The 25,821-nt window shown below is 37.6% G+C and overlaps 1 protein-coding gene across 3 annotated transcripts; it reads right to left on the reverse strand.

The window, feature by feature from the left end:
- Positions 1-364: 364 nt before the first annotated feature.
- Positions 365-24,227, reverse strand: LOC122411313 (serum response factor). Of its 3 annotated transcripts, none has more exons than XM_043420057.1 (5): positions 23,362-24,227; positions 21,868-22,119; positions 13,857-13,965; positions 4,795-4,923; positions 365-2,579 (listed from the first exon to the last, which is right to left on the reverse strand). In XM_043420057.1, exons 1-5 carry the CDS (start codon positions 23,833-23,835, stop codon positions 2,392-2,394), a joined length of 1,152 nt encoding a protein of 383 aa, XP_043275992.1. In that variant the 5' UTR covers positions 23,836-24,227; the 3' UTR covers positions 365-2,391. The 3 variants fall into 3 exon arrangements, with proteins under 3 accessions (XP_043275992.1, XP_043275991.1, XP_043275993.1); XM_043420056.1 differs by having other exon boundaries at positions 13,857-13,971; XM_043420058.1 differs by having other exon boundaries at positions 13,857-13,962; positions 23,362-24,225.
- Positions 24,228-25,821: the final 1,594 nt, after the last annotated feature.

The following is a 25,821-nucleotide window of genomic DNA, read 5'->3' on the forward strand; positions in this document are numbered from 1 at the left end:
AAAAGATGCAAGATTAATACACAAGCAACAGCTTTAACAAAATATTTTTCAATCAAGAGCGTCGATCCCTGCATCCACAAAGTAGACACGTAATTTCAAGACCCTAGAACAAGTTCCAAAACAATTGCAGTTTTCTTTTTACGATATACTTTTATTCGTTCCATATAGTATAATCATCTTAAAACTTTCGTCGATATTTTTGGTACTGAAAATATATGGGATTATTTAACCTTTTATAGTCACATATGCAAGGAACATTCTATGGTTAAAAGACAATTTGAGTATTTTCTAATCCAACTTTGAGGTTAGAGTTTGGTAAGACGAACCGTTTGAATGAAAAGAAAAAAAGGTATGAAGACTTAAATACAAGCTTAATCATATATTTCGTTTTTTTTTCTTGATCATTTACAACATGTTGTACAAACATTCTTGATGCAACGCATTTCATCAGGATATGAATAATAAAAAAGCTATATGTATACATATATAAAATATATAGTGTCTGCTGAAATATTGTACACGTTTGTTCGTAATTTCATTAAATGTAGTATCGATTTAATATGATAAATAAAAATCAAAATAATGATTAAATATGACTTGTTATATACTAACGATAGTTATGAAGTTTCGCGAAGAGCAAGATGATATACCAAGAAATTATGAGTCAACACTTTTAACAAATGGCAAGAACCCCTCGAGGGGCTTCGTTCCCTCCCCTCCACATCCTGACCCCTGTAACAACTGAATGAACAAAGAAAACACTGTTTTTTAAAGTACGACAGTTTTTTCTACAAAATAATAAGTTTTATATACCGGTGACGTGTTTACTCTTGTTTTCGATTTGAGACGCAGATTCATCTTATTTTCAAATATTTTTTTAGCGTCTACGAAATGTCACCGATCTTCGAATTTTTCTTTCGAAATTTGCTTTTTTTCAGTACTTTTTGTGATTCTCTTTATTTTCCAATTGAGGCCTTTTACGAGAATTCAACATTGTACTCCACGTTATAAAGTAAATTTGTTCTGAAACGTATAGGAATTGGAAACAGTTCGATGTTTACGTAGATAATTGTTCGTAAGTTGAAATTCACCTGTTTCTCACGTTGTTCTTTATTCTTTCCAATTTCTCTACTCGCTTTTTACCCGAACATGATTAAATTAATAATTGAAAATTATATATTTTTGCACTTATATCGTCTAATCGAATAATCTACGAAACGATTAAATATTCGGCCGTTACTGAAAGCCCACTGGGACTCGAAGAGATCGTTCATCGGAACCACAAACGGTCCTCTGTTTTCTCGTCAACAATATTTTTATCAACTATTTTTTTCTGCGACAAACGCTTAACTTTTCATTGTCATCGTAAATTAATATTGCACGTTGACGATGCGCGACTAGAAACGTAATTTACGAACGCTCTGTACATAACAATCATATTTACTTTTCTCTTTCTTAAAGTAAGCAACTGTTGAGAAAATATGAGTAGCATTTTTTTTTACACAGATAAAATACCTTTTAGATACAATATTTTACATTTCAAATCGATTTTCACGATGCCACGATCACAATAGCGGATACTATTTTTCTGTGCATTGACTTTTTCCTCCGCTACAATTATCGTTTCGATCGTAATTCAGACACTTTTGGTATTTTGCGAAGTTTCAAAACCCACCATTTCATCTACTTACGATAAAGATAATATGAATTATCCGAAGACGATTAACATCTCAATAGAGAGACCAAAAAAATAGTTCGAATCTTTGATTTCAGCGATCATTGAAAATCCTTTGTTTCGAGAGATTCCGAGGAGAAAATTTCGCTCGAAAGAAACGGAGTAATCTATATATTTTTTTCGCTAACTTCCCACATAACATCTTAGTATAAAAAATCCACAAAGCGACGAATACACCGGAGCAGACTTTGTGGAAAAAATAAAAGAGGAACTCTCCAACACGTTGTCGCGTAAATTGACCAACGCATACATAATAATAATCATAATAACAGTAATAAGCGCTTCGACAACGTAAATTAAGGTGCCTAGACACGATTTCGTGCATCTTCCCGTCATTCGTAATGCTCCTTCGCATTACTTATTCTTCACCTCGCACATATTATTCGGACGTGTCGACGAGAGGCCGCGATGGCCCGATTTTAAACGATAAAATCGTCCATCAATATATTTTTTAAAAAATTCTTTCACGAGCCTCAACACTCGACAGTTTCAAATGTCCCTTTCGATCGACTTGCCGAAGTTTCCTGATGACGGAACCGGAAGTCACGCCTATCCGAATTCATTTCCACCGACTGACGTGTCCCTATCTTTCTCTGTTCTTTATACTTTTTCTTCTTCTTCTTCGTTTCTTCTGTGTAGCGCGGTATTTCGTGCGTTCACTTCCGGTCCTTGCTGAGATCCGATGGAAGCTCCGAGTTGTCGGAAGCGGAAGTGATCGTCCGAGGCGGTGGCGACAGTCCTTTCGATGTCACGGGCAATGAAAGACCGGCAGCGCTCATTGCCACGTTCAACGGTATCGTTATGAACGGCTGATTCGACTGTCCTGAATTCACTGCGGTTGCACCTGCGCTTACGCGATTCGAGAAAGAAAACAAAACAACATTTAGACATTTAGATCGACGACGTACTATTTTTTCGCTATTTTGCGAGATAGGACAAACCACAATTCTTATTGTTTCTGAGAATTTTATCTCTGCGTCATCTTATTCCAATCACTGGTCAATTCTCCCTCCCGTTTTTACAATATTTCCAACTTTTAACAAATTTCTTTTGAGGTTCGTTCAAATACTCGTCAGCTCTAAAATTAGAATAAAAATTCTAACGATTGTTTACAGTTGGCAACGACAAATGTTTTCAAAACCTCAATTTGAAGCAGATCTTTTCCTTCTCATCCTGCTTCGAAGTTACTTCATGCAGCAAAACCTTTTGTCAATCGTCGAAAGAAAGTTTTGCATCCATGGGCAAGACGAGAATTTTGGTAACCATATAATAAATATGTCAGTTTTTTAAAAGGGAACTAACCAACCCAGCCACTGTGGCTGAATCTGATAATGCAAGAGAGAAAAAAAAGTTTTTCACTGAAAATGATTTTTTTAATCATTTTAATATTAGTGAATATACTATATTTTTTGTTTCCTCATTTTCTGCGTATAAGCATGAAGATCCTATGGTTTACCGAGTCTGGATGCAGCTTAGCTGCCAGGGGAACAGAGTGATAGTCGATGTATTTATCTTTGTTCGTGTATCGAATCTTTATTCGATACTCTCACGGACCTGCTATTATTAAGACCGTTCATTAATTCACCTGATTTTTTGTTTCAGTGGTTAAAAGTAGATGGGTAAATATTCTCTATCCAAGATTACGCGATATTTTTTGTAGGCAAGAATGAATGTGTACTGGATAGATTTGCAAAATTTTGTCGCTAGTTACCGTGTAGTTTAGAAGCAAATTAATTATTGAATATCAAAAAAAAAAAATCGATCGTTGTATTTCGTGGATATTCAAGAATACATATGTATTTTAGTTTTTGAACTTTACCGTTGAAAATTGGCTGAAATATTTAAAAATATCTAATGAGAAATCCTTTAGGTTACACGAAAAATGGATTGGTAACGTTTGGCAACGCTGCATTCAATATATGTTCACATGTGAGATCAGTTCGACTTTTTGGTCATATTTCGTCGTTCGTTTGCTTCGCCACGTTTTTCTGTCAGTTTTTACAAAACGACCATTTTTATCCCGGTAAACTTTTTAATCGTTCATTCCTTCATTTTCTTCCACTGCAATACTACTTTGGACAGTAAACTCATTTTACAAGCTATAAAATTTGTAAACAAAACTGACAGCGTGACATCAATAGCAGCGGCAACTGTTGCACCACACTAGTAAAAATGAACTCTTCAAATGTTTTTTTTTTTTTTTTTTTTTTTTTAAATAAAATTGTATAAAAATGTTGGTTCTCCATCGATTATATTTAAAAATGAATGAATCCAATGAGATTCTAGATAATACAGTCCGGTGCAATTTCAGTGGTTTATGGTATGAGAGAATGAAGAATGCCGATAAATTCGCTAACTTTATTAGCGTCGATTGAATGAAGTAAAGCTGGGCAATGGAATGATTGATATACAGTAAAGTGAGTGGATGTAAAGAAGGTGGAACGAAATGAGATTCCTGGAAAGTAGGTCCGAAGGACCACAGTTGAGTCTGCCACGAGAGATGAATTAATTCATACGTATTTCTTCCTTTCCGGGTTAACGAGTCCCCGGAGTGTAAAGATAAATACGAATGCGTTTGGTATAATGAAGAACGAATGTGAGAGAGGGAGAAACTTTTTTTTATATCCCTTTTTTTGCCCTGGAGAGACGAACGACGAAAATGGTTCGACATCGGTCAACTTTCAATCACCCCGTATTTTCTCGACTACAAATTATATGCGATTGTGCAAACGTCTGACACGTTTGACTTTAAACAACTGCTGCATCGACCAATTTAATCTCTATTCGAACGTCCAGCATCGCGTTTAATTAATGAATCGTGGAAAAGAGAAAAAATGGAAGGCAAGAGATATCCGGAAATGGATCTTGGTCAGAGTGTCACGTCAGCAGTCGATCATTTTATTAATCTTAATTGAATCACAGACGGATCAATCACTTCGCTCGCGATGCGACGAGTTAGCAGCTAAATAAAATTGGACGCTCCGTAAAACGTGACATTATTTTGCGAGCTTTTTATTCATATTGATTTAAAATTTAAAAGAAAAATATTGAATGCTCACTTCCGTCTTGTGATATTTGAACGGGCTGGCCATTTTGTCCGATACTGAGTAGAACCCCTGAACTCGGCGAATACATGACGCTTTGTGGCATTTGGTACATGATTCCCGCCGAAAATGCTGACATTCCTCCTGATTGAAAAATGAACATTCATTAGTTGAAGTTGATAGGAAAATTTAGGAGACATTCCTAACTAACATTATAAATGCGAAAGTACGTTTGATTGTTTGTTTGTTTGTTCTTCCTTCGCGCCCTAACTAAACAACCAATCGTCTTGATTTTTGGCAGAGAGTTAGTTGAAAGAACGGAGAGTAACACAGGTTACTTTTGCTTCTGGAAAAAACTCAAATTCCCGAGGGAGATTTACAAGAATATTCGTATAAAATTGCCCTTTCTTCACGTCCTATTATCAAACCAACCAAACGACTTGATTTTTTTGGCATAGAAATAGTTGAAAAGATAGAGAATGACATTGGCTATATTTGGTCATGAAAAAACATTGAGTTCCCAAAGGAGATTTACGGGAGTACTCGTATTTTTACAGTCAAAATCGCCCTCCTTCCGATGCTCGAAATTTACATGTCTTAGCGGTTAATAGAAAAAAAAACGACATTGTTGACACAAGTGTCCTTAAATAGTGCAATGTTCATGGTCTTGTCTCATTCCTCCTGGCATAATTTTTCAAATTGAAACGCGAGCGAAGCCGTGGGTAAAAGCTTATAATTGTCAGTTTAATGATCGATTTAACTCTATATAATTTCATACGCGCCGAAGAATCGTTTTGAAGTGAATTAGTAAATGAATAGCATCGATCAGAGTTGATAAAAATGTTAAATATTCTGCTGTTGTATCGTCGATCGAAAAACTTTTGCCAGAAGAAACAGATGAAAAATGTGATTATTTCTCTAGCCTCTACAACAGTTTGAGAAAGTTGTAAGCCGTTACAGAGAGTAAGTGTCCTGCTCAAGAAAAAAAAAGAGTGCAAAGTAAAATGAGCCATAAAAAATATGGTGAGAAATATAAGGAGAGAAGAAAAAACTAATAATTTTCGATATGTCGATAAGATAGACAGAAAACAGAGAGAGAGAGAGAGAAGAAAGGAAGAAGGCGAGAGGAAAAAATCCTGCGTGAGTAGTATAAACCATAACCTTTACATCAGGGTGATGCAAAAAAATCGATATTTTTTTTTCTTGGAGCTCCAACGGAAATGATTAGTACATAAAAAAAAAGACATTTTCCCAAAATTTCAGATTTTTAGAAATTTTTTTAGATATTCTCAAAAAAATGTTAAGGCTACCGTGCATAATTTATTTCTTTTTTTCTGTATATTTAGCTATAAATAATGAGATTAAAAAACGCGTGTTTTTGTCGTCTTCCAAAAGAAAAGGTGAATGTAGATACTTTGCAAAAACATAGTTTTTCAAAATTACATGTTATAAATATGATTTTTGCGTTTTCTCAAGCGGTTGATATTGATTTTCCTGTATTTTTCATAGAGATAAATATTTTTATGCACGAAAATTTGCTAGGACATCGTACAAAAATAACAACGTGCCAAATAAAGCTGTGGTTTGCCAAATTCAAATTCTTTATTTCAAAGTCTCATATTTCACCACAGAAAACGATAAAATTTGGGAATTTTTAAGTTTTCTTGTGCGTTATAGAAATTAGTAAAATTATTTAATAATTTAGTAATTAATTAAGTTGATTAATTAGTAAAATAGGACCGAATTCTGTTAGAAAAAAACGGAGACCAACGGATACAAACCCACAAATATTGTTCACCAAAATCGGTCTTGTAATTTTTGCAGATTAAAAAAAAATGAATTAACAAGATCGAAATAGGTCTATTGTACAAAGTTACCTTCCTGTATAAACTCAAATAGTTTTTGATTGTAAACAATCAGTTGAAAACTAAAAATTTTTGCGCATAAGCCTACATTTCTTTTTCGTTAAAATTCAGTGAAAATATTTTACTAATTTTTATAATCAATGAAAAAAGTAGAAAATTATAACGTCTTCTGCGGTGAAATACGAGACTTTGAAGTAGAGAATTTCAATCCGACAAAATTTTGAAAAACCGTTTTTGCAAAATACTTTCACCCCTTCTTTTGGAAGGACGACAAGAATAGTCATTTGTAGCTACACATTTTTTAATCTAGGTAGTCTTGAAATTTTTTCTGAGAGTGAAAAAATTTTATTAGATTTATTATAATTCCATGGTGCACTAACACTTTCTGCTATGAGAACAAAAAAAAATGTTTGCTTCGCGATTTTTGAGAAAAAAACCGAAAAATATCGATCAGTGGCTAGAGCACCCTTTAAAAAAATTTTTTTAAATCTGAAATTTTGGGAAAATTACTTTTTTTTTATGTACCAACGATTTCCGTTAGAGCTCCGAGAAAAAAAAAACATCGATTTTTTTTGCATCACCCTACTCTACATATATAATTACAAATTGACAATAACTGCATAGCAGAGCAAACAGAAGTAAGAAAAAGAAGTGAAGAGCGAAAGAAAAAAAAAACGAAGATAAGAGAGAACGTGTTCATCGTGCTCACGGGGTCGTCGTCGAAGACGAGGACGCTCTCTCGCGAGGGTATATTAGCATCGATATTTATGTGCACACCTGCATCGCAGAATGAGAAAGAAAGAAAGAGGAAAAGAGAAGGGGCTAGAGAGAGAAAGAGCCTCGCGGCTTTCGACCGGATCCTACTTCCCAGTTAGGCATCAGCGTTGTCGTCTTAGTTTGGTCATCGCGAACCGTACGCGACTCCTTACTGACTCCCCTACACGGACAACCCCGTCATCGCGCTCGCACGCTTTTCGCATTCTAAGTAACCCCGCGTTCTATCTCGTTTTCTTTATTTCTCTCTCTTTTTTTTCTCTTCCTCTTTCTCTCGCACTCGTTCTGACCCGAGCAGCCAACACCATAAACCATAAACCATTTACTATTCTCTTCTCAACGATTTTCCACGCAGGTTTCACGCCACTCAGCGATATACTCTCGCACGTTTCCACTTAATATATATTCATATACGAACATGCGCATTTATCTGTATAGGCGTATATCACATTTTTTGTGGCCGCCATCATTTGTACAATAATAGTGACACATACGCGTATATGTTTAATTGGAATACATTATTTTTCATACGCATTTATATTCGTGATTATAATCAAGACGAATTATGACAGTGCAATAACAATGGAAAAATTCCTTTACAAGTTGCTCCCGACTAAAATTGAAAGCGTTTTTTTCGCATTGCTCGTGTGCGACGTTTCTCAATACTTCACCCTGAATCATTCGTCGCTCAGTAGTAGTAACATTGTTTGGGTTAACACGCGGAATGACGAAAATTCGATAGATTCGCACGTGCAGAATCGCGATGTTTCGGCTCGGGTGAAAAAGTTCGTTCCGTACGTCGCTAAAAAAACGCTACGCAGTAGTGGTGACACAGAGTTCAAAAACCATTTATGATCGTGAACTTTCTTACTTTACTTCCGTGACGTACCCTTTGCGACGGTTTAATACAAGTTCCATATATACAAAATACAATCAACCGTTCGTTAAAAGAGCAACAGAAGAGGAGCGCGACGTTATGTTGAAAAAGAAAACAAATAATTCCTCTATTCCGTTAAAAGCAGGCTGAGGGAAACTTGATCGAATCTCATTGAGAATGAGTGTATAATAAAAGTCCTTTTTCGAAATACAAATATATTCGCGTTTCCACATCCGTCTATTTTTCTCAACGTACGCTCTACTCGTTGCCACTTTGAAATACGCGTGTAACGGTGCTAAAATAGGGGTGACAAAAAATGGCGAAATGTCGAAGCGAGAAGAGGAGCCCGAAAGAGTCGCACATTATACAGCAAACGCACAAGTTTTACTTGCCAAGTACATAAGTTACAAATATGTTGTTGAAGTATTTTATAAATAGAGGAAGAGAGAGAGGAGAGGAGAGTATCGCGAAGCCAATTAGTTATCGCCACGAAAGGAAAGCACGGGTGGTCTCGCACGTGTCATGTGAAATTGCTTTTATTAAAAGCGTACGTTTGTCTCTTTCTCTCGTTCTCTCTTTTCCTCCATTTCTATATCCATCTCCGTGGAATCCTTTTTTTATCGTTATTATTATTTCTCTCTCGCTCCTCGTTGGGTCTCGGTCTAGCGAATTCCCAAACCGTGTCCATTTCAATTTAATTTGCTGCTACTACTGTGAACGTGGCTGGGAAAATTTAGTTTTTTGCTTATTTTTTTTTTCCTCTTTACGCAACTTAGAAGAGAGATAGAAGGAGAAAAAAATTTCGTACGTGCAGCCAGAATTGCAAGAATTCTCATGGAAAAATTTCCTTCCTACATCACAACCAGGTGTCTCTCTAGAATTCTGTACTTATGCGTGCAAACGCTTGTGTTGGTGGGTTTTTATGTGTATCCACTCACCCTCGTCTCCACTTCGCTCGTGATATTATAATCGAATTTAATCTTTACTTTTTTCATACGATAATTGGATACGATACTTAACACTTTCTTCAAATTTTTCGGTTTCGAATTCGGATAATTTTGTGGTAAATTACAATAAGCATCGTTGAGGCCACAAAATTACGTTTTTTCGTAATTGAAGATTTATTTTTTAGTGATTTTAATGTTTTTCGATCGGAGAATCAATTGTCTGGTGAAAGAAATATCGAGAATCATCGAAAATTCAAAGCTTAAGATACTTAATTTTCTTCTCACCTCATTATGTATAGAAATTTTTTTTAATTTTCAAATTGCTTGCTCAAGATGGTCAAGATGCACGATGCTCAAAGCTTACTCTATGAGATGCTATATTTTTCATTATAGAGGAAGCTTTAAGGAGTTTCGGTACAAAAGTCTAAATATTAAGAAATTGATCAAATTTGGTGATAACGTTCTTCAACATCAAGTGCGAAAAAAAAAATTTTTTCAAAAATTTCTTCTACTTACAAGGAAAGGTACTTTAGTGTCCGCCTCCGATTTTGATAATTTTTTTCTATGTTATAGTCCATCCAAAAATAAGAGACACGTATTTTTTTTTATCGGCCGAAAGTTATTTTTAAGGGGTGAAATCAACCCTCAAAGTTCGGCATGTTTTGCGTCTGGTAGAGTGTTTCATATAGAAGCACTCAACCGATCGAAACGAAACCAATTGCAAAATGTTTGGCATGTCAAATAACCCATATGACATGTCCATCTTCTTATGCACCCTTACGGCAAAGGGATGAACCACCCCCGAATGTTCAGAATTTTTTCGTATAACAAAAACTTACAATCCAATTTTAATAAAACAAACGCCATTTTGCAGAGCAAAAAAAAATAAAATCGACGTGTTTTCGGGTTTTCCTCAGATCAAAAAAATTAAGGGGGTAAAACGCCCTTAAAATATCAAATTTTGTTTTGAGCACTGGCCCCTTCCAGTTTTAGTATTCTTTTCATAGAATGTAGCTTATCAAAAAATAAGAAACACGTATTTTTTTTTATCGGCCGAAAGTTATTTTTAAGGGGTGAAATCAACCCCCAAAGTTGGGCATGTTTTGCATCTGGTAGAGTGTTTCATATGGAAGCACCCAACCGATCGAAACAAAACCCATTGCAAAATGTTCTGCATGTCAAATAACCTATATGACATGTCCAACTTCTTATGCACCCTTACTGCAAAGGGGTAAACCACTTCCGAATATTCAGAATTTTTTCGTATAATAAAAACTTACAATCCGATTTTAATAAAAGAAATGCCATTTTGCAGAACAAAAAAAATGGACGTTTTTTTTGGTTTTCCTCGGATCAAAAAAATTAAGGGGGTAATCTTGAATTTCACTTTGCGAATCGAAATGTTTACAATCCAATTCATATGGTTCCTTTATCATTGCGTATTGACCTATATGTTGAATAATATTTATTTCACATATTCATTGGCTGACATCATAATCGTATAGGGAATCGAATACTTTGACATGCTTTACGTGAGAAGTGTTAGTTTTCGTTCTATTTATATAAGTTTCTATTTTGAATGATTTACGAAAACAAAATAAAACTCAAATATCGAGAGCTGCATTGACAATTCCCTGCCCAGAAGGCAAACAAAGCTGACTCAAGCCTTGCCATATTCTTATCCATATCAAGAATCGCTATAGCGGCTCGTAGCCATGTATTCTTAAAAAAGCCAGCTCGCTCAGCCTAATGCTTGAGAGATATCCGAAAAAATAAAAAAATCTGTTTTTGTGATGATGTCAGATTAAGCCACCCACTCAAGATGAAGAAGCTAAAACTGACTTTATATTACTCCAGAAGTTTAGTTGCTGTTTGATTATTTATCTATCACTATCGTGTCCGCTATTGTGAATAACGTATTGTCATAAACATTTCTATCAACCCAATGAACGTAATAAGACTGTTGCTTCTTACATTTGAAGTAATGAACATTCCTGACAGTCCTGTTAACAATAATGAAGTGGAATTGAAAGAAAGTTTCGAGAGAATTCTGAAGGCTTCTATGGCAGAGTTTAATCGGTTAGAAATCGTGGAAGATACGACATTAGATTTTCAAGAACCGTTTAAAGATGTCATAGTAGAACCTGTAGAACGAAAACTAACACTTCTCACGTAAAGCATGTCAAAGTATTCGATTCTCTATACGATTATGATGTCAGCCAATGAATATGTGAAATAAATATTATTCAACATATAAGTCGATACGCAATGATAAAGGAACCATATGAATTGAATGTCAACATTTCGATGCGCAAAGTGAAATTCAAGATTTTAGGACTGGTTTACCCCCTTAATTTTTTTGATCCGAGGAAAACCAAAAAACACGTCCATTTTTTTTTTGCTCTGCAAAATGGCATTTCTTTTATTAAAATCGGATTGTAAGTTTTTATTATACGAAAAAATTCTGAATATTCGGGGGTGGTTCACCCCTTTGCAGTAAGGGTGCATAAGAAGTTGGACATGTCATATAGGTTATTTGACATGCAGAACATTTTGCAATGGGTTTTGTTTCGATCGGTTGAGTGCTTCCATATGAAACGCTCAACCAGATGCCAAACATGCCCAACTTTGGGAGTTGATTTCACCCCTTAAAAATAACTTTCGGCCGATAAAAAAGAATACGTTTTTCTTATTTTTTGATAAGCTACATTCTATGAAAAGAATACTAAAACTGGAAGGGGCCAGTGCTCAAAACAAAATTTGATATTTTAAGGGTGTTTTACCCCCTCAATTTTTTTGATCTGAGGAAAACCCGAAAACACGTCGATTTTATTTTTTTTTGCTCTGCAAAATGGCGTTTGTTTTATTAAAATCGGATTGTAAGTTTTTGTTATACGAAAAAATTCTGAACATTCGGGGGTGGTTCACCCCTTTGCCGTAAGGGTGCATAAGAAGATGGACATGTCATATGGATTATTTGACATGCCAAACATTTTGCAATTGGTTTCGTTTCGATCGGTTGAGTGCTTCTATATGAAACACTCTACCAGACGCAAAACATGCCGAACTTTGAGGGTTGATTTCACCCCTTAAAAATAACTTTCGGCCGATAAAAAAAAATACGTGTCTCTTATTTTTGGATGGACTATAACATAGAAAAAAATTATCAAAATCAGAGGCGGACACTAAAGTACCTTTCCTTGTTAGTTATCGAGTAATTACGCATTAAAGCAGATTTCTTATGCCCGGAATGTATACCTATATATATGGAAACACTATGCTTATACACGTGAACTTTAGTGATCAATTACTCGATAATTGTGTAGAAGAAAAATCTTAAAAAAATTGTATTGTCAAATTTGGCACTAAAGAATATGTTGACCAAATTTTATAAAATTCTCAACTTTTTGAAATTTTTTATGTTTTTAGCATGATTTAGCATGGCAACATTGTATCGCCTGTACCGAAACTCCTTAAGCATTGTTCTAAAAGCTTGAAAAAGCAATTTGTTACTTTTAATTTTTTTTTTAATTAAATTTTAACTTATTTATCGACTTTTAACTTTTACAAATCAATTTCCAAAAATTAACCCTAGAACGCATGACTGGGGTGTGAGCACACCCCACGCGAACTTCAAACTACGCTCCCGTCCTAACAAGCGACATTATCGACTGATTATCGACGGATTTTTTTATATATAAATTCAATTGAAATTAGTTTTAGCGTACATCATTCTTTTCGTTATAAAAAAACGAAGAAAATGGTGTAGGATAAAGTCAGTTTAGCATCGTAGGTCCGGATTTATAAGCAGAAAAAAAGTGGGGTGCGTTCAAACCCCGGTCATAAGGTTGAGGGTATGAAAAAAGGCGTAGGATTAAAACGGATTTTTCGAAAATCTCATATTTTCGTAAAATTCCAAAAATTATAAAATTTAAACCGCTCAACCGATATTTCCCAAATTCAATACCAATCTTCCTATTATGATAATCTATTTATAAAAAAAAAAAATAGCTATAAATCTTAAAATTCCCGGAAGTTGGAGCGTCGACACCCTTTTTTTAAAAATTTCAAAACGTCGTAGGATTCGTATTTTTTTTCAAATTCTGACAAAATTATCAGAGAATGAAGAGCTTTTTCAGATTAACATCTATGCAAAACGGTAGCCCTGTATCTCAAATCGTTTTCGAGTTATAAGCGTTTCAATTTTGCAGTGCCATAACACGCACATACACACACATCCGGACATTTTTTCTAGATATGATTTTTTTATGTTTTTGGACATTTTGAGCACATTGACATTGAAAACTGGAAAAAAAAAATTTTTCATCGTCACATAGCTTCCTCTATGAGGAAGCAAAACGTCGAAAATTCCCCTAGAGAAAAAAAGGTTGGGGCAAGTGCATTGATGGACCGTTGTTTCCTGATCATATCACGAAAAGTGAAAAAAAAATTCCATAAAATAAATTACGAAAATACATCATTTCACCGCGACGATTCAGAACATTTTTTAGAAATCATGAAAAAACATTTTATTTAAAAAAAAAAAAAAAAAAAACATACAAATCTGTAATCATTTTGTAAAGTGAATATAGAAATAAATATAATTTCGCGTACCTGAGTGATTTTTCAACGTGTCTTTCGATACCGGAGTATCACCGTCGCTCGAGTCTCCGTCGCTCTCATTACCGCAGATATCGGATCTAGGAGATGCAGCCTCTTCCTGCAACACCAATAATAACACTATTCATTACGGGGTTGACTCGAATTTTTGAGTTACACTTGAGAAACTCTAAATTTTCAGGTGTCAAAGCATTTCTTTCGTGTTAAAATAATAAGCGACTAATAGTATAAATGAGTGGATTTTCTCGTCATTCGCCTTCGTATTCCAGTAAATCCCTATTTATTGCTCGATTGCATCGCGTATTTCATAAGATCACAAGTATTTTATTCCATGGCGAAATTAGGAAAAATGCAACATTCGCGATTCCATTGGGTTGCAAGGGGTTTGGAAACTGCCATTCAATATCGTCTTCCGTAATGAAATGTGTTAGCTTCATGAGAGGAGAAAAAAATCGTTCAATAAATTGTACCAATCGTAAGTCACGTTTCTCCGGGCGACTTCCTCAAAATTACCTCACGCGATGGCACGTCGACGAGATCAAAAAACCGAGAACGAAGAAAAATAAAAAGCTTTCATAAAGATACGACGCAATCGTATCGCGACGCGGAGCGAATAGTACGAGGAGAGAAGGTCGAAACGCCTCCAGAATCTCGGGTGCGTTTCGTCGATATAAAATCCGAGCGAGAAAAACTTTTCGATCGTCGGACGAAAAGTCTCTTATTGAGAGACAAAAAATAAAAGTGAGCGAGAACGTCAAGAATGAGCCGGTTAAAATGAGTGGTTGCTGGCCGAATGCGTAGGGGGAAAAATGAATTTTCGATCGAAGAGGAAGAAATTTGCGGATTCGATCGTTCTCAAACGAGTGTTCGTTTTCACGCTTTTATATTTATATAGAGTATGCGTGTGTGTGCGTGTGTGTGTATATATATATGTATGTATACACGCGTGTAAAACTCTCGCGGCGGGGCGGGAGGGAGATGCATGCTTGTTCGCTCCTTTTAAGGCAATCCGCGCTCTCCCTCGACGTCCCAGAACGATCCCGCGTTCGCGTTTTCTACTGCACACGTGTGTATATTTATATCCGTATGAATGTACGCGTATATATATTTATATAATTCTGTACTTGGAGAAATAATTCTCACGAGCTTTTTCGAGCTCTTGGAATAAGAGAGATAAAGTGTAGATAATTCGATATTTAGCTACCGAACGATAACCAAAGACTCTTAGCTTCGATTACGAGTTTAACACTGCGCTTGCTACCGTAATACACTTTCTATATATATTTTTTTTATTCCCAACTTCCGCGATCCTCAGCGTAACGACAAAGGGCGAGAACGCAAAAAACCGGGAAACAACTCCGGGGTACGATGAACCTCCAGCGAACTCTTCCGCTTTTTCTTCGTATCGGGATCAGCGTGATGAGCGCGACGATGTTGGCGAGATTGAACACAATAAATACGAAAAAGGCACGCGGTAAGGAAATTGCGGGTAGACAGCTGCGCCACTGTGGCCAAAATTCAAAGTTTTGGGTCTGTAATTTTCAATAATCTAAAGCGGAGGCGCAACAGTCGACTCACACCATCCCCATCCCCATCGCCTTTCAAATTTGCACGAATCCGATTGATTGGTTGTCTAATGTCACTGCGTTGAGGTTAGAAGAGCAAAATAATACAGAAAGGTTATGTAATTAATTGATTTTATTTCGTAAAAAAACGTAAAAGCAAGAAGAATTAACGAATGATTTCCCATCGAATCTTGAAGTACAAAGCTTCCTTTTGTAATCGATGGAAAAACAATTGTTTCGAATTCGTTGTATATACCGCGCGCAATCGGTTTTGTATATGAACTTCGCAATGGCTGGTCACCAGTTTCAAAGACTCAAATGCGTGGAGAGGCGAGAACTCGATAAATGTACGGAAAGCTCCTCTATATATACAAGTACGACATCCCCTCGTCGGTGCAATTTCATTCAGGCGGTACGGTAAATCGTTGGATTTTTTATCTTCTTTATCGTGATTTGTTCAAAATGGTGTGTCGTCGTTGCTTCCTCTCCCGTAATTCCATCCAGTTGGAAATGTGATATGTGTATCAAATGAAATATGATTTGACACGGGCTCCTCGAAACTCTATCGATCGAGAAATACTCCGAAGGTCTCGTAACTTTGGCCAGTGATTTTGACAGCTTTATGGAAAAAGCAGTGATTTTAAATATCACAAATTGATACAATCTTGTACGAAAAATTGCAGTTCCCTCGACTGTTTCGTATGAAAAATGTCGATATATTTAAAATGCAATTTTTAATCGAACAAAGGAATTTCGAAATGAGGAAAAAAAGCATGACGTTTATGCTTCTCGCGGCCTGTGGTCGTCCATATAAATCGATCAGGAAAGCTCATTACTTATTTCGTATCCCTATCATTATTATTCTTCTTTCGATCCATTTCTTCGTCATCTTCTCTCCTCCGGAAAGTGCTGGGATCTCTCTCCTTCTTTCTCTTTCGCGAAAGCACAAGTTTTATATTTCTCTCTCGTCGGTGGTAATATATCTATAGATAATATTGCCGCTGTTGCTACTGCTCGGTAAGCGATTAAAAAAAATAAAAAGGCATAAAAACAAAACAAAACAAAATTAAAAAAAAGAAAGAAAAAAAAAGGCAGCGAAGAGAATTAAAAAAAGAAAAAGAAAAAAAAGTCGACATTCCTGACTCTCAAGTTGGACTCTATATAAAGTGTCTGGCATCGAGAGAGAACATTGCCTGTATATGGCGACAAGCGGGCTTTGACAAAGGTGACCGTATATGGAGCCACGCTTCCACCTTCCATAGCCGCTACCGCGCGACGAGCCAACACAACTTCTCGTCTTCTTCGTCCTCGTACTCTTCTATATATTGTATTATTTCTTCCTCTCCCTCTTTTCTTCCGAGTCTTTTTCGCTCGCGCAGCTGAGTAGACGTACGTTCTTTGCGGTCAGTTTCACGGCGATGCAACAAGCGAGAGAGCACACCTGGATGCCCAGAGCGAAAAAATTCTCTCCTTCCGCACGCACTATTTTTGCCTCCTACGAGCAGCAGAATACACGGGCGCGCGCGCGCGCTCAACTCTCGCCCATTAATTCACCATTTCTCTCTTTCTAGATTTTTTTCGCATTCCCCGCGCTCTATCATCCTGTTTTTTCCTCTTCCTTCCGAGCATTGGACCCTTGCCCATTGCTCGTGTATCATCGATTCGCATCGAATACTTCATTCCACTCGTCAAATTCAACCGCCAAAATGCCGATTCATCTCGACGGACAAACGGACAAATGAATTGATAAATATTCATGAGAAGCGAGCATTCCTCCGATCTTCATGAAGGACTCTTTTTTTTTAATCCCTTTTTTTCCTCCCTATCGAATATTATATTTGAGACGAGTACCCCGTGCACGAACGGTTCGTTCGACACGAATTTTAAACAAGCGTTTATAAAGGTGGTTCAATTGAATTTTTATCACTCTTTTTCCTCGCCTCGTCGCAAATGTTTCCAACTTTTATTATTTTTTCACGGTGTACGTTTCTTGAAAAAAAAATGATGAACTTGCTTTTACGCATTTCTTTAATATTTTTTCTCCTTCGTAAATTTATGAAAAGTCCATTTTTTTCACATTCTCGTACGTGCGGATTAATTTTTTGATCGGATTGGAATTGAGCGGCGTACTTCGATGGTCCGAAATGAAAGAAACTGCAAGAGTTTATTATAAAAGGAGATTGGAATGACGATAGCATTGCGTCGTCGGTCAATAGACGTTTGAGTGGAAAACTCGCACGATTAAATATTGCACCGCGGGGCGAGCACGTGTGTCGGTAACGCGCTGCTCGTGTTTCTCAGACTCGAGAGCTCGTTTATTTTTATTTATTTATTTCTATGCTCTTACTGACATAGTTTACGGTAGCGCATGGACCAACGCGGAGTGTCGAAACTATTATTTTTCAGTCCTTTAATGGAAGAAAAGTCTCAGGCTAGTTTTTTCCCCCGTGAAAATCTCATTCGGACGATTTTCTCAACGATTTTACTTTAAATTCTTTCACCCGTGCCTTTTTTCGATTGCGGCATAGCCCGAATACTTGCACTGCGCTCAACACAAAAAGAACAACAACAACAACAACAACAACAGAAATGCACACATTTACCTACCGTTCATTTGTCAAATCATTTTTTACTACTACGAAGAGGGACAAGCAGGGATGACGCACACATCAATACAACTCAGCTCCGGTGAGTTTAAAAATGCAAAACAATGCGCACAAAAACAAATGAAAAAGGATGCAGAAACGAGAACAATGAAAAACAGCCAATCGTGAACGACGCTACCAAGCTTCTATCAATTTCGCACATTTTCTTATATTTTCACGTTTCTTTTGTTTCATCAAAACAAATAATAAATTATGCTCAAAGATTCGAGCTGTGTAATTTATACCTTTTGTTTTTTATATTGTTAATTTATCAAAATTTGTGTATATATATATATATATATACATATAAATCGCAAGTATATAAATATTATCACAGTATTTTACAGTACAATTATGTACACGTGTGATACAAATAACAGCAGAGAAGCGTTTTCTCTTTCTCTCTCTCTCTCTCTCTTCTCTTTCATGCTTTCCCCCCTGGTTGCAATTATCCTTCTTTCTATGCTTAATCTCTTTACGACATAATGCATGATAAGATACATCCGTGATCGTTGATCATTATTTGTACTGTGCAAGTTCACGAGCATTGAACTAATCGATGGGTTTTCTCTCTTCTGTGATGTTTTTTTTCAAAATCGAGTTTATTCGCTCCAAGAGTTTTAACGAGAGATATTAATTTTGAGAGAGAGAGAGAGAGAGAGCATCGATGAATTCGGTTGTAGAAAAATCAACGAGCAAACATGCACAATTTGGATTTTTTCTTATCTTTCGGACGGAGAGACGAGGATGCTGCCATCGCATTGCAGACGAAAATTGTAAGTAAATAAAGTCAACGAGCTAGTCTCTCGATCCTGAAAATTCGGAGTCGTTAAATAAATTTGTGTTTTGTTCTTTCAATGAAAACAAAAAATATACATAATGAGAATGGCTTCGCGCGTCTCCGTCTAGATTTGTTCTCCACTCGCTCGTTACAAACACACGCAGCAGTCACGCACAATCTCTGGCTGAGATCAAACGTCTCAAATTAACTAGAAAAAAAAACAGACAGAGAGTAGAAAGAAATTAAAAAAAAAAAAAAAATACTACGCATGCCACTTTCTGAAACGCAAAAAAACACACTTACAGAGCTATCAACGCAAAACAAACAAAATCCATTTGAAATGGGCGCGTGCACACGCGCACACACAGATGAAAAACATAATACGAATTTTTTGGGCGGAAAAAAACATAACAGGGCGCACAAAACAATACTGCGTAAACAATGCAAAGCGTATGCGTGCACAGACACACACACACACACACACACGCGCGCGCGCGCGCACACGCACACAGCACACCGCCGCGGGATGAGAGGAAAGCGCGATTGAAAAATCCCGCAATTCGCTCAAACTCACAGCCCCTCAATTTCATCTTTTCCATGACAAAAAAAAGCCACGATACAAAAGTATTTTTTCAGCAATTCCTCAAAAATAAATAATGCGAACGAAGTATCGAGTTGGAATGAAAAAATCAACAAATTATTGCACCCAATGAAATACTTTTGCAGACAGTTTTTCTGCTATCGTTTCGGGATTGAAAAAGGAGAATGGTCTGTGATCGCGTTCAGGGAAACATACATGTGACGCCCGGAGAAAATTCCAGCGATTCCGAACGACGGAGAAACGAGGGAAAGAGAGAGAGAGAGAGACAGAGAAAGTTTGAATCCCACGCGGAATAGAATCGACGAATGCCTAAAAATTCACAGAAGATTGGATCCCGGAATCAAATAGAAGTTTCTGGTACACAATCGTTATCATAAAATTATTCTGATTTCATCGCCCGCTTGAAAAATATCGTTCCCGTCAACGTACAATTTAAAACGATTTTTTCACGTATACTACACCGATTTTTCTGACACTCATATTTTGTGACACGTATTTCATTTTTCATGTGGGTTTTTATCTCCCGCTCTCTTGAAAATACCCTCGGGCTAATAACACGCGCGGTAAAATGCGTGGGTCGGAGCAATAAAGCTGAATGCACTCTCTCTCGTAAAAGAAAAAAAGTCAAAAGAAAAACAAAAGAAAAGAAAAAAGTTCTATAATTCTAACGAGATTTCCCGTAGCCTCATTTCTTCTGTACATTTTTTCGTATTCTTTTTCTTGGCCTCTCTGCTTCTATCTGACAACCGCATCGCTCGGATCTCGGAGCTACGATAGGCTCGAATTCCTGTTTTTTCACTACAGAAATAACAAGTTTTTAAAAACGCTCAGCGAAACTCGTTTTTGTATGATAAATATTTAAAATTTCATATTTTTCATTGTGTTCGTCCCGAATGAAATAAATAATCGAATAATTCTACTTTTCGCCTGATTAAAAAAAAAATCGACATATTTGTTCCACGATTGTGAACGAGACGCGACAGCGCCTCGACGCCACGTTTATATACTCGAATATGACGGTTTTCGAGAGTTTTAATAATATTCGTATATACAAAATACTCGTTAAATAAATACGCTTGAAATTAAGCAACTCGAGGGTGACGGACAAAGGGGAAGAATTTGCGTAATTAAATATGCGCGACGAAGACTCGTTTCTCTTATAAACTGTACAACAATAATCACAAAAGATTTCCACCGAGATTTAATCAAGTTGAGTGCGAAGACCCAGCGAAGAAACAGGGTGAAAAGAGAAGAAGAAACAACACGTTTCACAGGAGAAAAAGAATATTCTGCATTTCCCTTAAGATCTTTGGACTAACTGAAAGAAGAGACTAACACAAAACTGAGAGGGAGAGAATCGCGTTACCAGAAGATACGAAGGAAGAGCAAAGTACTACTTAAAAATTGAACATCACGCGCAGACACCGGAAAACAATGAGGGACGGGGTGGGCTTTCCTAATGGGGGGAGATTCAATCTAATTTGTCGATTGTCATGGATAACGTTACGATAAATCACGCACACATAAATACGAATATTTATACATATTAATATAGATATATAAACTATTTATCTCCAGCCTCGACTTGGCCTAGCTTTGAGAGAATTCTCTTTTACCTAATTCGATCATTATTCTCATTAAGGTCATAGTCTCGTCAGAGCGTCAACTTGCGGAATAATCGGGTAATCGGGCAGTTGTTGCAAAATACAGAAACCGAAAAAGTTTATGAAACGCCAAAAGTAACTGTAATCCAATGCGAAATTGGTAATATATAACTCTATAATGTTATAACTGATAATGAGAAAAAATAATGTGCAAATAAGATTCGCAGTTTGTGCTACGAATGTGTAAATTTTCATGGCTCTCTCCATGAGCAAGGCTAATCGTAGTGAAAAACGTCTCGACGAGACTATGACCTCAAATGAGAGCCCCGTAAAAGCCGAGTTTTGACACCTCAGGGCTTCTTTGTCCTTTCCACTCGAACCTTGTGACGCCCAAAATCACCGACGTTCTCGTCTCGCGCTCGATTTTTTCATCGGAAATAATAGTAACGGCTGCTTTTGGCGAGTCTAACGTAAAAGAAACAGTTTTGACGTCGTTTCGTTTTGGACTATCGTTGCGGATGCGAGTGCGACATGTGGGGATGATAAGTCGCGTGCGGGGGTGGCAAAGGGGATGGACAAGATTGTTGATAAGGACCAGCGGCTAACATTGGACCAGGACTCGAGCATGGTACGAGATGTGAGCTTGGCGAGGCAGCGTGTGCATGCGCTATGAGATGCGCGTGCTGAGCGTGCTGCGAATGACCCGGTGGACCGTGCTGCGATCCAGGTGGACCAGCAGCGTTCGCGTATCCACCATGAAGACCGCCGCCACCACCGCCGTGCGGCGATCCGTACACCAGTTGTCTTACTTTCTGCTCCTCGTCCGCAATGTTGTACGTCAATTCCGTTTCCTCGAAGCCGGTCGCTGACATTCTCTGGTCCCCGGACGAACCCGAGGGCGGTGGATCCGGACTGTTTAGGCAGGTTTGGATCAGCGCCTTTCCCGCCTCGCTCGTTATCATCGGCTGCAATTTACGCGTCGCGAACGTGTACACGTGGCCCGTCTCGCTCGCCACCAACAGCATTACCTGCGTGCCCGTTAGCGTCGACAATTCGTACGCCTGCAACATTCCAAACAAACCAAAACTACTTATTCGCTCGTACAACATTTTTTACTTTTTTCCTCCCAACACTTTTGCTCCATATCATTATCGACGAATTTTCATTTCAACGACGAATCCCAATGTTTTCTTCCATTTTATTGGTTCGTCATCTCACGGTTGATCCTTTTGTTAGCTCTCAAAATTTATTGCGCTTTGAGCAATCGAAACGAACGAAAATAAAAGAAAAAACCACGTCAAATCGCGTATAATGCCTGTTAAAAAAAGCTTTTTGTCTGACGATCAAAACGGTTGGAAATTTCAAATCGCTCGGGGAAATACTCAATTCACTTTCATGTGAAAAAAAAAAAACTATTTTTTCCGACTCGAACCAATTGGAAATGATTTTTTTAAATAAATTTCAGCACGAGTCCGCGTAATCATTAAATTCATCGATTTTTAATAAAAGTACGTATATTAGAATCTCATTATAAACGTGAGAAATGAAAAAAATTTATATGATTGAGCATCGGGAATTAGCCGTTAACGATAAAACCGATTTTGGCATTTTTTTAGAAAGATTATATCGTTAATTACGTTGTCACACGTGACAGGTGTGAGAGAAGTCAGGTGTGTTCGGCGAACTGCCAAATTGTAGTTCCAGAAAGCTTTTGCTCCACGCGAAAAGCTGATCTCGTCTGGCCGTAGGTGTGTATCAAATATTTACACGTGTGTGCGTGACAGTGCAAAAGGAGGAAGGAGAAAATTGTGGTTGAAGATGAATCTCAGCTGACACGCGCGCCGCCGCCACCGCAAGAGTTGAACCTGGCTGAACCACTAGTCGGCCGCGATTATACGCGAGGCCACCCCCGACTAACGCAGCTGTAGCCCGTTTATCAACAGAGCATGCGGGGACGTCGAAAAGTGAGTTTTAGCCGCGGGCTCGTTCGACCAGAAGTAGAAAAAAAGAAACAAACGAGAAGCAGAAATCTCTGGCGAGGATCGGAACGTGGACGAATATTCAGGAACGTTTAACTACTACAAAAATTTACGTAAAATTCATTGATACGAGCGACAGTAGAAACAAGGAAGTTAAAAATTTCCAGGCGTTCCGAGAACTCTAAAAACTCAACGATTTTTTCAAATGTTTCGCATGTTAGAAAAATTGAATTTCGATCGATGCCTGTTTGTGTTTATGCTCGAAGGGAAAAAGACAGTATTTTTTGGAAGGAAAGCGAACGTGTCAGATCGATAGAAACGAACCTTCTTCATGATTCCAGTCTTCCTCTTGGAGAACGTTGTGTATCTACGTAATTTGTTGTCGATATATTCCATCTTGATTTTGACTCGTCCTTTAGTTTTTTTGCCATTGGAGGGGGGTGATTTTTTGGGTGCACCGAGATTAGTGAAAGACTCGTCGATACTGTCCTGTACGCATTCACCGGTCATAGTCATACCCTGTTGTCCCTGTGACATGGTTTGCCTAACGTTAGCATCCTCGTAACAAACAACATCGGATGCTGAACGTTTCATTCCTCTCTGTAAACCGACACCGGGAGTCGCACCTCCGGTAGACATCATCGTGGCGCCACCGCCGCGGCTCAATTGGGAACCTCCCGAAAGCTGTGAAGTAGATGGTCTACCGTACATTTCAGCACCCGCGTCGCCACCCATCATACCCATGTTGTATCCTAATGCCGCGTAACGTGCGTCCCTTCCGCCGCTAGGGTTGTCCATCACCGAGGACTTGTCGCGCGCACCATCTATTATTCCCCTTTTTTTAGCTCTAGCTATTAAACCTTGTTTACACTGATACGATATACAGCGACGTATATATTAGAGCGTGGGTGTCTTTTATATATTCATATACTATTAAAATATAATGTTTAAATGAGAAATCGAAGGATCGTGTCACACACGTTTAACCAACGCGTTAACTCGACGACGTATTTACACCACGTGATCGTACATCCATTACGACACGAGGTTTATTTTTATTTACTTAATAGAAACGGAACGACGATGCGCACCGTACGAGCGCTCCCCGCGAACTGAAAACGCGGCTCTCTGCCAGTATCGTAACTTGACCTACGTGTGTGTATACACGGGTCGGAGGCGCCGCGACGAGCCGCGAGAGAGTCCCGCCGCACTCGGCGGCACTCGTACTGGGACCTCGAACGCACTTTTTCTCCCACCATTATACGCATACGCCGTCAAAAAGTAAACCATCTGTTCTCGTACACGATAAAAACATTAATAAACTTTACGCTTTTGTGACATCGATAAATTCACCCGAGACTCTTTCCTAGAATCGCTTGAAAAAAACTTTTTTACTTGTGCTACATTTCGCGTTTAATCCTCGAAATATTTATGGCGGAGTGATACACGCGGCGTGGAGAGGGCGGCTCCGGCTGCCATATTTAGAAGTAGACGTTACCATATTAGGAAAAGTTTGCCAAATATGGTGAACAGAGGTGGTCCTTCCTTTTCGAATGGTAGAATCGAGCAACGCGGCAAAACACCAATCCAACTGTCAGTAGAATCGGCTTCCTGCACGCCTTTCCCCTCTCCATTACATACATTTTATATTTTAAACCTATGCCTTCTTTAAGCTCTTATTATATGCATAACACGCATACATCTCATATTTATTATATACGCCGCATCATAGATACACATACACAAATTATTTACAGGCTGTCGTAGGTTGTTGAAACGTCGATTCGGTGAATTTTAATTCTGGACCGCATTCCGAGTCAAAAACATTTTAGTATACCCCTTTTTTTTTATCACAAGCTCCTCCCTATCATTGAACTTGACAAGTGGACGAACTTTCAGCGCTTCCGAAAACACCTTAGTGTAGTGGCGGCTTCGTTTGCAAAACGACGAATATATCGATGACACAAAAAAAGGATTCAGTACGAGAACGAACAGAATATATACTCTTATATTTTCTCTCTTTCCCCTTCCTCCCTTGCGGTGTCTATCCCAATATACTGTCCTTCAAAATGCATCTATAAAAAATTTTCTCATAACTGGATTATCAAAGATGCAGATCTGTCAACGGAATATTAATACTTGAATTGAAAAATGGTGAAGCAGATTTTTTTAACAGCGAATATGGTGAGAATATTTAAGTGGAAGTGCCCCTTTTTTTTGTGAACTCGAAAACGCTTACAAATAATTACTGGACGAAATTTTGATACTCTTGCTTTTCGATGAATTTTCAAAATCAAGTACCGCGACGATGGAAAAGTCTCATTAATCACGTTAATCAAAGGAAACTGCACGTTCCACGAGAATTATTTCCAACTTTTTGTAGAATGATGGTTTTTGTCATAAATCATTTGTTTCGTCGAAAAATGAAACAGCAACTGGAAATTTTGAAAATTCGTTGGTGCAGATCGAACCCAGCAATACACCCAGTGGATAAAAACGGGAGAGAGAGAGAGCAACTCTTGCAATTTTTTCAAAAATGGATTAAATTTTTCAAATGTTTCTCTTAGGCTTTGTTATCTTGAAAAAATGGGTAATCGTTCATTTGTTTTCGAAATTATGACAGGGAATTTAAATGTGTTTATGTTTTGAATGTTCAGCTGAATCGAATTTTATTCCGAGACAGTTAACCACAATTCTTACATAATTACAACTGAATTATTTTCTTGTGAATTTGGTTAGGTACAATAATTTAACGACAATAAATTTTCAGTGGCGATTAAAAAA

The sequence above is a fragment of the Venturia canescens genome, chromosome 5, assembly GCF_019457755.1.
Source record: "Venturia canescens isolate UGA chromosome 5, ASM1945775v1, whole genome shotgun sequence".
Lineage (NCBI taxonomy): Eukaryota > Metazoa > Arthropoda > Insecta > Hymenoptera > Ichneumonidae > Venturia > Venturia canescens.